Source organism: Antechinus flavipes, chromosome 1 (assembly GCF_016432865.1).
Source record: "Antechinus flavipes isolate AdamAnt ecotype Samford, QLD, Australia chromosome 1, AdamAnt_v2, whole genome shotgun sequence".
NCBI lineage: Eukaryota > Metazoa > Chordata > Mammalia > Dasyuromorphia > Dasyuridae > Antechinus > Antechinus flavipes.
This window is the reverse complement of record NC_067398.1, coordinates 670,578,848-670,591,744: the sequence shown is the minus strand read 5'-3', so window position 1 is coordinate 670,591,744 and position 12,897 is coordinate 670,578,848. Positions and strand designations below refer to the sequence as shown.

General features: G+C 36.1%; 1 protein-coding gene across 2 annotated transcripts in view; it reads right to left on the bottom strand.

The window, feature by feature from the left end:
* Positions 1 to 145: 145 nt before the first annotated feature.
* Positions 146 to 12,897, bottom strand: part of PWWP3A (PWWP domain containing 3A, DNA repair factor) — a 31,026-nt gene continuing 18,274 nt past the window's right edge. Inside the window, exons 10-14 of one of the 2 annotated variants that reach the window (XM_051972183.1) lie at positions 10,325 to 10,400; positions 9,497 to 9,547; positions 7,522 to 7,958; positions 6,240 to 6,328; positions 146 to 3,279 (exon numbers count right to left, since the gene is read on the bottom strand). In XM_051972183.1, the coding sequence (XP_051828143.1) occupies positions 3,168 to 3,279; positions 6,240 to 6,328; positions 7,522 to 7,958; positions 9,497 to 9,547; positions 10,325 to 10,400 (765 nt within the window). In that variant the 3' untranslated portion in view covers positions 146 to 3,167. The other variant, XM_051972184.1, reaches the window with a different exon arrangement.

Sequence of the window (12,897 nt, the reverse complement as noted above, 5' to 3'; positions counted from 1 at the left end):
GAAGATCAAAAGATAATGTGAAGTTATTACCATGTAACTATTATCAATGATATAGTATGATCTTACCATTAAAAACTCCAATAGGGTTGGTCCATTTCTCCCCTTCCCCCATCCCCAACAACAACAAAAAAAGCGCACAACAAACTGTATCAATTATCTTTTAATTTTGCTTGGGAAAAATAAAAACTGTTATACTTGGGATCATTAGAGACAATTACTTTGCACTTTTAAGATGCATTAAGTATTTTGGATTTGTTCATTCTGACAGTCTTTAAAAACATAACCCCCAGCAATATGACTGTATAAATATGTATACATATATTGGATTTAACATATTTAACACATATTGGACTACCTGCCATCTAAGGGGGGGAGGAGGGGAAAAGTTGGAAACAGGTTTTGCAAGGGTCAATGTTGAAAAATTTCCCACTCATGTTTTGCAAATAAAAAGCTTTAATAAAAAAAAGTTAAAAAAAAAAAACATAATTCCCCACCCACCCACCGACAGATATCATATTTGACCTTTGATTTTAGCACAGCATTTTAAAAATGGTTATGGCACCACCTCCAAGGGCAGTATTATTTTTATTATAAGGTGAATGCTTTTGAACTAACCAATTTAGACTAGAGATGATTACTTGAAAAAAATAAGGGATCATCAACCTAAATTAGACTTCTTCCATAAGGATATCTTTGATAGAAAGACAAGTACTCCTGCTGTAAAACTATTGTGGAGAATCACGGAAAGCTTATTCTCCTGATATAAGAAATGTCCATCTCCTCTTCTCCCATTTCTTTTGGTATTAGGCTTTGGGATGAAGAGGACTTTTTTTTCTTTTTTTTTTTGGGGGGGGGGGGAATCGATGGATGAGCTGTGGCACACATTTTCAAACACTAGCAAGAGCGGCATGGCAAGATCCTTTCTGATCTGTAAATGGCTCTGCAGCTGTGTATCCAGACTAGTTACTGATTCACATTCCCTGGGAATATTAAGATGGAGACTGAGGAGAAAATGTATTTCTTTATGCTTGAGGAAGAGACTGATGAGAGGACGTGGAGAAAAGGCAAACAGCTGAAGGACAGCGGCTGCTGCTGACTCTCAGACCTCTGAATACCCCAATTCCAGGAATTTACTCAGTAGTACATAAACATGGAAAATACTTGAAACAATTCATTTGGATTAAATGGCAAAGGAAGGTGAAATAACAAAAAGAGACTTATTGCTTAAAAATGGGATTTCTTTTTTAGAATTCTTTGATTTTATTCAAGGGTATTAAGGAAGGTGACTATTTATAAACACAAAATATTCCCCAGATTGAGCAAAGAGAACAGCATTGAAATTAACTCACATGTCTCTGTCTACTTTGTACACTTAAAAATTCACTTTGAAAATGATTATAACCCATTATAAGTTATCATTGGCTTATATTCTTAGTGTGACTTGGGTAAATTATGTCCTCTTTCCAAAAAAGGAGTAATACCCTAGTGACAAATTTTAGTGCAATTGCCCAGTTCATATATACTAATTAACACAAGATTCTAAAGCTATACTGAGATTAAGAAAATAGGTTTTCTTTGTTCCCTATCCCACTCCCAAATACAAAAATACAATCTTTAAGATTCCCTAATCTTAAAGGACAAAAAAAGATATGCATAGGAATTTCATATATTCACATATACTCACATTATATAACACATGTTTATATATATATGCAAATATATGTATATGTACATACATAACAAGACTATGAGCAATTCATCCACAGTAGGAAATAAAATTATACTAAGCTCATGTTTACACCACATTTTAGCATTCATATTTACCCAAGAATCTGGAAAACAAATTTAACTTCTTTAATATCTTAAGTCCACAGAAATAAAACTTTCATCTCTTTCTGGGCCTGAATCACTCAATAGGTTTGAGTCTTTTGTTATCAACAAGATAGTCCTTCCTAAATTTGAATGGCCAAAACCTATTAGAATCTGAAGATTTTAATACTTATTTCCAGGGTCTAGATATTCATGGCTGTTTTTGATGAGAATGCAAAACTGAAGAATGTGATTGTTTCTGATATTGACTTATCCCCCAACAAATGATCTAGATAAGTCCTAAAGAGGAGTGTTTGAGTTTCCTATAACGAGTTATTCAGAAAGCCTGTGGGGATCAAACTAAGATGATCCGGTCAAATGAACTAGTCTGCTGATACAATGAAATCTAGCTGTCACAATGCCTGAGACCAAGGCTTGCCAGGTTAAGATTCAGTCACAGCCAAAAAATGGAGATGCACATGGGAAGGTGAGATAAGTAGTGAGAGAATCTGGCCCGGGGCTATCCTAATCGTTGACAATACAACGTAATTTCATTCACTCACACAATCTTGAAAAATGCATGATTTGTAAGCATTCATAGATCCATTCTCACTCTGGATTACTTGGAAAAGCTCCATTTAAAATAGTTATAATAATATTGCAACTTATACTTTCTAGCACATATAATTGTGGTTATTCTGTTAGCAATAAGAAAACATTTCTGACTCAGGTTTCACCTCTTGGAGGTAATTTCTTCCCAAAATGAATATAAAGAAAATAGGGGCAGGAAGAATATTAAAAGGAAGCCCAACATACTGAATATCAATGAAGCAATATTTTAAAAAGACTGATGTTTACAGAATTTCCTATTATTACATATCCAAAACTTGGATTAAAAAAACAACACTCTTTAAAGACTGACACCAGTGATTTCTCCTTCAATATCAAAAAAATCAATGTGCAATTTACACTAAATTGGACAGCACAAGAGTAACCAGAAATACTACAAAATGTGTTGGTTTCTTCAAACATTAATTATCAATTTGATATCAATTTGAAATCAAAATTTCAAAAAAGGGATGGGGGTAGGAAACTGGCCTGCAGTGTATGTTACAAAAATAGAAATGCACACTATTGACTACTTTTGTAAATAATCTGAGTAAAGAATCCCTGAAAAGTCATAAGCAGTGCCACAGAAAACATCCAACCAACACTAGATATGTCCAAAATCAGTTAAGATCTGAAAACCCTTCAAAAGCTCCCAATTTCACAAAACGTATTTATAATATAAGGAGAATTTTACATAGAAAGCTCTCTTACTATCTACATCTATAAGATGACTTCACAAAGCTTTGCTGTTACAGTTTTGACACATCCGGAGACATTTCTGGAAAAGATGGCTCAGTCTTCAACAGTGTAAGTTCCTTTTTTTTTTCCTCTAAAAGTTCTTTATCAAACATTTCTCTTTCCCTGAAGGAAACAAACATTAAGTCAGGATTCTTTTACATCAAAAGTTGTCATTTTAAAATTCTTCTCTTAATGGCTTTATTGAGAATTACTACCTCCTCAAAATAATGTTTATGATTTCACAAAGTATAAATGCTTTGGAAATGTTTTTCTCCTGCTTCATGAAGTGCCATTCCAAAGGAAATAAATAGGCTTGGAATAAGAAAATAGAGATTTGAGCTCTCCTTCAGCTTCTTCCCAGCTGTGTTACTTTCACAAAGTCACTTCCTTGTTTGCAAAATAGAGAATTACTTCACAGGATAGTAGAATGATGGGGTTTTAAATATAAAAAATACTTAGGAACCATAAAACTCTATGTATATTTTAGATTGCAGCATCAAAGACCAAATTTGGTTACTGATCTACTGACTGATCTATTTATTTAACTATAATATATTATATACAACACAACCAATTTATTGTATATCCATTCCATAATATCCTTATATTTATACATGTCATAAATGTAATCATCACCTGAGTATCAATTCTCTTCCCTATTTCTTTACATTAGCAGTTCATTAGTTACTTCAGATATAATTCAGATATAATTAAGATTCACATAAGCACTGCAATTATTATCATCCCCATTTTATAGAGGAGGAAACGGGCAACAAAGAGAGATTGGCTTTCAAGCCAATAACCACTTATTAATAAGTACATACACAGCCCTGTGCTTGGTGCTGGGAGACAGAAAGTCTTCAAGGTAAGAATCAAACAATTTATTGTCGCAAGGAGCCTGGAATCGAATAGACTTACCCAGAGTCCCAAAGCTATGAAGTAGCAGAGCCAGGGCTCACATGAACATCTTCTGACTTCAAGTCCTAATGTTTTAATTCACTATGCTAATCTGCCTCCCTAACTCCAAAGGAACAAACAATCTCTGAAAATTTTTTCAAATTGTCTGGATGAAGCTGTTCAGGAACAGATTCCAAGAGAAAGAAGGGAATGAACAGGCCAAAGTAACGATAAGGTTGGCAGTGGAGTGCAGTTATGAGGGCCTCGGGATTTTAGTGCTACACAAGACCTCAGAGGTTCCCAGCCAGATATAAAGGCTCAAGAAATGAGAGGCTGGAGCCTGAGGTTACATAGATTACACAGACCTAAAGCTGGAAGAGGAGAACAGCTTCAACTTCAATGCTTTTCCCACAAGCCCACAGGCTGTCTTCAGGAAGAGAGGGGAAACCTAGGCAAATCTTGGCATTGCAGCTGTCATCTTGATGCTTACTTCCCCTGTGACTGGGCCAAGCATCTTAAGCTTCCTAAGTATCAGTTCCATCACCTATCAAATGGGTAGATAACTAGATTGCCTCAGAGGTCTCTTCCATATTGAGATCAAGATCTTAGGGCTTGAATCAAATGAAGAAGTCTGTTTCTCAATCTCATCTGTAATATGGGGGTTTAGATAAAATTCCCTTCTACCTTTTTGTTATTCTTCACTCAGATTAACAATCGTTTTACCAAGTTTAGTTCTCATGGGGGAGTTTAACATTCAGATTTTATTAACTTAAAAGAATTTCTTAGTTATTCAGCCTGCCTAAATTTTACTTGGACTAAAAACTCTACAATGGCTAAATGTTTTTGGCAGTAAGATGATTTTGCTGATTAACGTCCATGATGAGTAAGTAGGCCTTCATTTTCAGAAATTAACACTTTAAGGCTATGACAACATGATTTAAGAATTTCAAATTCATTTCCCTACCTAGTGTGTGCAGTGACATGAAGAATAACTTAATTATCTATGATTCTGATCTGCCTACTCAACTAAACACATAAAAAGACTTCTACTTAAAGACTGACCAAATTAGATTTTTGTCTTCAGTCTGTCACTTGGCTTGTTATTTATATATAGCCCACTTGACAGGCATTGGAGAGGCGCCCAATGACTCAATTAAGAATTGTGTCCATTAACTCCTGAGAAACTATTTAGACCTTAAATTCAGAAATAAACACTCCAATTTTCCACATTATTTTGAACAAACATTCTGTCTGGCTGATCCAGACCATTAGGAGATTAGGACAAGAGCACTGTCTGAACCAGGTCCAAAAGGTTTGCTTGTTATGAGTCAATATACAACGGGGCCAGAGGTGAGCTGGTAAATGTTTAACAATTGGCTCTTTGGGGGGAAAGGGGAGCAAATAGGGCAATAAATGCATCACATTTTAAAGTTTAATCTGCATTAACATTCTCTCTTTCATCATTAATAATAAACCTAGACAATACAAAACAATAAACCAAGCCTTAATTTTCGAGTTTCCTGATTTCCAAGATATAAAAATTCATACTGAACAAGTGGCTCTTGGGAGCTGGTTTAAACTGGCTCCAGCATATCCTCAACGGGATGATTTCAATCTCCACCTTGTGATTTCCTAAGAAAAGTGAATCCCCCTGAAAACCAAAGAAGTAGAAGATCCAAGTATTTTAATAACCCTGACTAATTTTTTTTTAAAATAAAGATTCTTAACCTGAATTAATTCTTCTTTTCCAAGTCACACAATCCATTCTAAGAATTAGACATGTAGACTACAGGAATACCACAAATAATGTTAATTAAAATAAGTTCTTTTTATTCTGAAGGCTAGCTTTTTCTATCCTATTCCATATTGACCTCTTATTTAAATTCACAAAATAAATTACTTTAGTGTCAGAGAAAGGGAAAGTTGGCAACAATATAATAATCTAAACAGAAAGTAAACCAACAATTAGGGAAATTTCAAGGCTGCCAAATTTCAAGCACAAGCTCAAACAAGAATTATCTGATTTTCATGTTGGGTAACTGATGGTTACAATGCATTAAGGACTTTAGGTGAAATATTTGATGAGGCATGCTCATACTTTTTAGTGAATAGATAAATAGAGAACATTGGAAACAAAGAATCTGGAGATGTTTGTAAATGATCTGGAAATGTTACCAGCTTCATACCTTTTGCTCACAGATGGTCCTTCTATATATTTTTTTTCAGCTGTCTGGTAGTCTATTTCATCAATTGCAGATATCGCATAAATGATTGCCTATAAAAGATAATACCATAATACTTCATCACACTTAATGGTAGAGGGGAAACATCACTGCCTACTCAATTAACCAATGTTATTTTGATGAAGTTTGGCAGGCAATTAGTTTACTGAACATTAAAATGTTTCTATGGATATTTCTAGTTTATCTTTAAATAAGAAATTCACATTAATAAGTACCTAATATTATTTTGATCATTCCCAGAATCTCAGGGTGGAAGGGAATCTAAAGGTCTTCTAGTCCAACCCATTATTTAGCAGGAATCCTTCCAAGAACATTCTTGGTCAAGTCCCTTTGGACTCTTTCTGAACAATACCCTGGACAAGGCAGCTCATTTTTATTTAGGCCATTTTAATTTTTACTAAGTTTTCTCTCATATTGAACTGAAACATCTTCTTTGTGATTTCCACATATTGCTTCTGATTCTGACATATGAAGCCAAGCACAATGAGTAAAAAAAAAATAAAATAAAAAATTTTTTTAACATAATGGCTTGAAAATACTTGAAGACAGGTTTTTCCCCACAGTGTTCTTTTCTCCAAGTCAAATTTCTTAGTTCTTTCAACCAATTTTTGTATGACATGGTTCCCAGTTCCCTCCAGAACTGGTTATAATATTCTAGATGAGGTCCCTCTAGGCATGTAGACAACTGGAATATCATTTCCCTCAAGCTGACTTTTATGCTCCCCTATCCAACAGGCAGCAAGAATACACACAAGATATGCCTGCCTTATTGTCATTAAAAAGCATTTTTAATTACAAATTGAATATCTATTCAACTATCAGTTGCAAAATGGCCAAGAGATTTGATATAATGGTGAAAACCCGCTTACATGGTGAAGGCTTCTGATGGCACTAGAGAGAAAACAAGTCCTAATCATTAAAAACCTGATTTACAATCTCCAAAATAGATGTTCCATGCTGCCAGCATTCTAAGTTACACGTATAAGCTTTTTGGGTAAGACTGCGGGGACAGCTCAGCAGTGCCTACTTAATTAAAATGTATTTTCAAACATATTTCAGTTTCTACATAAAGAACCTTCAGACTGCTGTGCTGAGCAAAATGGTACAGCACTTAAACTCTTCAGCTCAATCATCACTTAATCCTTGGAGTAGGGGATCTTGCTGGGCCAACGGGCAGGAGAACCCCAAGCCAAAAAATCAGAATCTGATAAAGTCAGCAACTTACTTCAGGCAAAAGAACATCCAGAATAAATTTTATTCCATCGCCATTTATTAGCGTCAGCATTTTGCTGTCTATTTCTTGATAGACTTCTTGTAAATATTTCACCACAAGGTACAACTGCTCATCATCCTCAAGGTATGTTTCAACACACGTCATGTACTGACTTGAATTCAAAAATTCTTTCAGCCACCTGGATTTTTTCCTGCTTTTTAAAATAGCCAAGAGATGGTTCTCTGCCCCCTTTTCATTCACTATGTATTCCACTAACTTCTCATTGGCTTTGTCTCTGGCAGCCCTCCTTCGGTCTGGAAGGACTTTCTTGAAGGAATGCTTTTTGTTTAGGGATGTATCAGACAGGCCATCTTCAGGCTCTTCCTTGTTCAGTATGGGAAACACTGTTTTTATAGGTGCTTGCTGGATTACTTTCCTCACTGGACAACCTTTAAAAGTAAAATAAGTTTACCAATCAAAACAAAGATATATTCATGAAATAAACCCTAGCTTTTCCCCCAAGAAATAAGCAAGATTTTATAACTATATTGAGAGTCTAGACTTTTCAAAAAGAAGAGAAGACTTCATGTCTGATAGGCAGACTATTTTAATGAGCTTTTACTCTGTATGGTATAGCTATAGATTGGATTGGAACCCCCAAATATCTAATTCTGCTTCTCCTACATGCAGGACAGTAGAGTAGTTGGGTGGTCCCTTCATAATAGATACCACGCACCTTCCTATCCCTGCTTTTAGAATAGGTATGACTTTCCTTGTAACTACTCCATCTGGTAAGGAATACAGGTAATGCCTCATTATTTAGATGAGGAAACAGATTAAGCGACTTGCCCACAAACACACCTCTAATAAATGTTGGATCAATGCCAAGGAATGAAGCAAGATTCAGCACACAAAGCTGCTGGACTTCAGTACAGAACTTTGTAAAACCAGCAAGAACTTGGATTTCTTCACTAATCAACCAAGGGGCTGGCCTCCTATAAACTTTGCTTTGTATAATCTATAGCTTTCTCCACCTTGCCTTTCCCTATTCCCCTCCTGTCCAAGGATGCCCAATATTTTTGGTTTTGGCTTTTTTTCTGAACTCAGCTTTGGATGAATGATGAACAGAGAAGCTGATTGCTCCTTGCCCATGAACAGACCTTATATCAGTGGTGGTTCCTTCTAGGGAGGAGGCTAGGCACTTAGGGAACTGGAGCCAGCTGGCCCTGGTCCAACAATATTCTCGTGGCAATAGGGAAGTCATACCCCCAGAGAGTCTGGCTAACTTCAGTGAGGCAATTAACAGAGCAAAGCACTGCATCTAATGAAGAACTCTTCTTTTGACAGAATTCCTGATCCTTCATGAGAAGGATCCATTCACTTTTCACATTGTCAAATTAACTTCAAGGGAGTAGGAGAAAGGCCCCCAACTTCTCAGACAAGTAAATTAATCTTAACTCCTTTCGTGGCAGGGAGAATGGATATCAACAAATCAGGCTGTCAAAGTGACAAAATTTATGTAATTGAATTATGCTTTATAATAGCTCCCAATCTAAATCTTTGTAACAGTGAAACATTTTCTTACCTTTGTTATCAGCAGAGATTTTTCTATAAAATGTCAGCACTGACTACTGGAGTGCATTGAATGCTTCCTACCTCAGGCTTGTGAGCAAGGGACCTAGAGAGATATGAAGGGGCTTGTGCTGCCCCCAGCTCTGGGCAGCTCTAGGCTTCTATAGGAATTTAGGAGGAGTCTCCCCAGCTCCAAGCTCCCAACTTGAACTGAATTTGAAACTGCCCTGAGGGCACCAAATTCAAACTCAGTCCCAGAGGCCAATTTACCCTGAGTAGACTGCAGGAGAACCAGCAAGAACCCCTGCTGTGTTGTCTTCTTCCTCTCTAACAGAGTCCACTGGATGGCATTAAATACTTCTGTGTTTTTGAAGGATGAAGAAAAATAGAATTAGAAAAACATAGTTGTACTTACTAATATCAGCAGAGCAATATTCCAGGAAAGATCCTACAAAAGAACCACAACCTGCACAAAAAAAAATGCAAAAATCTAGTCACACTTAGGAAGCATTTTCTTCAACATCAAAATATCTAGTATTTGGGCTCTGCTATTCTAAGACTCACCCAGACAGCTTTTGTCCAGCCTTAAATGAGAAGGCTGTAATGGAAAACGCTTATTATTTTGGTCTGGGCTATTCAAAGCAATATTTAGTATTTTTTCCAAGTGTAAGTCTCCCTAGAGGTGAATAGATAAAGCAAAGCTTGGATTCAAACGTCCTCCTTGTGGAGACTTCAAGGAGAAACTAGCCTTTTGTTTAAACCACTCTTTTTTTTTTTTTCCAAATGGGAGTTTATGCTACTAATGCTCATCCCTGTCCATTTACCTCAAGCCATAGGGCCCATGAATACACCACATAGTAAAATTCCAGTTACCCTGGAGACACAGAAGAGTGGGCCCCATACCTCTTCAAATGCTTTGGAAAATGAAGAACTACTCAGATAAGAAAAATAGAATCTGTAGGGAATCATAAGTTTAATTCCCTGGATTTAGGCAGCTTCAGCCAAGAGAGATGAAGACCTATTTTATTCTTAATCATTTTTAAGAAAAGGAACTCTACAATCTCCCCCTCCCTAAATAACCCTCAATTCTAAAGATATATCTCTTCTTGTCTCTAAGATAAATGAATTTAAATATACCTCAGAGCTCATTTCCTTCTGTCCTAGTCTCTGTGGATTAATATTAACAAATTTTAAAGGCTTTGATACTTTAATTTTACTAATAACACTGAGTTCCCTTGCTTACCAATTCGAATTCTGTAGTCAGAAATCAGCGTGATACACCAGTCAACAGCCAGACTGTAATCCTCCTTGGCTTTATCCTGTAATCAAAATCCATCAGTTTAGCATTAATAAAGTCCACAAGTGGCTGGGTATCTGAATAAAACACAATAAACATTTGGTATGTATGAAGTGAAAAGTAGAAGAAAAGCTGGAAAAGCTTATTCAGCAAGTGGGGAATTCCTTTCCAATTTCATCTTCCAACAGAGAAACACAGCTTTATGCTTCGTAAAGGCCGCTTCAGTAAACGATAGCTTTTGCAAGTCTTTAAGGAAAGAAGTCCTCTGCAAAGGCACATTAACCCCCTCCCATACTCCTCTGGCAGCCTTGCTTGTCCCAACTTGGAAAGGACCTCAGTGATCTGAGATCAATTACCAGCCTGACCAAGCTGCTCTGCAAGCTTCCGCTTCCATCAACAACCTTCCTTTCACAATTCACCTAACTTCAGACAGCTTTCTTTTAAGGTTATATGCAATTAAAGCTCATCTTTCTGAGCAGCTGTTGGTAGATAAAAGCAGAGCTTGCAGCCTCAAGAAAAAGGGGTTAATCATTTAAGCTTTGGCACGTTAAGTAGCAGACACCAGAGCTGTACAGAGTAGAGCTGGGCTGCAGACAATTCACAAGGGCTGAAGAAAAGGGCCCCGTTACGGTATGGATTTCTAGAAGCATTTGCCACAGTCTATTTCTACTGAAGCTCAATGCCTACTGAATTTAGTATGGAGGAGAAATATTGTACTGTACATTGCAGAGATACAAAGACCTAGAAAAATAAATAGACGGAATCTTGAAGAATCGGTTTCCACATTACATATCTTAAACACTCAGAATAAAACAGTGGGAATTAACAGCAATATGGTAAACAAAGAAATATTTCAACATTAATGATTGTGTGAAAAAGCTGTATCATATACACTACCACTTTCAAACCATGTTTAATATTGTATTTAACATTCCCAGATAACCAAATATTTGCCCCATTTAATATTATAGTTGATTACAGTGAAGTAGTTCAGTGTGAACTTCACATTTTCTTGCTGGGTCAAGTCACTGCTTTGTTCTTAAGAGTTTTTAAGGGGAGAAGCATTCAAATACAGATGTAGAATGTCAGCATGTAGTGCTGTTCAAAACCTCATGAGTCGGAACAAGCATGATATTGACAAGACAAAAAAAAAAAAAAATCAAACCAGAGTGGTAAAAAGTTAGATTAATGAAAACATACAAAGCAGAGCTAGTGAGGCTCAGTAGCCAAGTGGGGGTAGAATAGAATATTTTGAGAAAGAGGTTATATGTTAATAAATAATTGATTATAGCAAATTAAGCAGGGGCTTTCCACCATTCTGTTTAGATATGGCAAAAGCTCCCCATGAGAAGACATTTTCCCATAGTAGTTTCTAATCTACCCATAGCTGTTTACAGTAAGGTCAAGTTCTCTAGAACTACAACAAAGTAAGAAAGGCATAGAATCTTTATTCCACAATTAGATCTATGGCTCCTTAAACGGTGACCAGGAAGAAAATAAAAGAACAGGAGGAAAAACAAAGAAAAATGTATACACTGGGTGTATGGATGTATTTTTAAGTAATAAGGTCAAAACATATATTCAAGAGCTGAAATTTTTACTGATGCGGACACTCTCTTTATAAACACATACCAAACACCTCTCCCTACTTTAGTACATGGTTTCTCAAGTTGTTCTGGCCAAATAGGTTTAGCTAATCTGGTAGCCAACCTTCTAATCCCAAATTTCCTGTACTTTACTGGGTAGTCCTATAAAAGATACAAAGTCAAAAAAGGCTTTATAATTGGTAGGAGATACCATAACCCAGAGACCTCAGTGCCACAATAAAACACTAAAGTACAAAGAATTGTTCCATTACCTTAGAAGTTACTTTTATGTTATGAAAATAGTCTTTTCTATATACCTATTAAAAGTTCTGAAAAGAGATTAATTTCCTCCCTACTTCCACAACTAGAGAGTCACTGAAGACCATTCTACACAACTGTCTATTTTTAAGTATATTTGTTGAGAAATAAGGTGGAGAGGAAAAGTCAATCATGAATAGAGCTCAAACCAAAAGACTAATAAATTCTTAAATCAAGATTTGCAAGTATTTGGTTATTAAACGAATTTGTACTTGGCACATGAAATTCTATCACCAGTGTGTACACAGTACAGGTTCCTTTATAAAAGATTTAGAAGTTAAGACTGATTAGAAAAGGAAATTCTGACTGAGGTTACCAAATTTGAAAGGGGTCAAGGTTGAAAATGACAAAAATGACATCAATTAACAGATTGTGGACCACAATGGACTGTATGCTATTCATAGGGGAAATTAATATCTTTAGCTTAACTAAGGAAAGACTGAATGATACAGTGGGAAAATCATTAGAGCCCAGACACATGGCTTCTAGATCTTGCTCTGGTATGAATTTGGGCTTATCTAGTCTCTCTGAGCATGTTTCCTCATCTATAAAATGAGAAAGCCAGATTCATTTTGACTTGATCCAAAAACAAGACAAAACAAAAAAACAAACCAA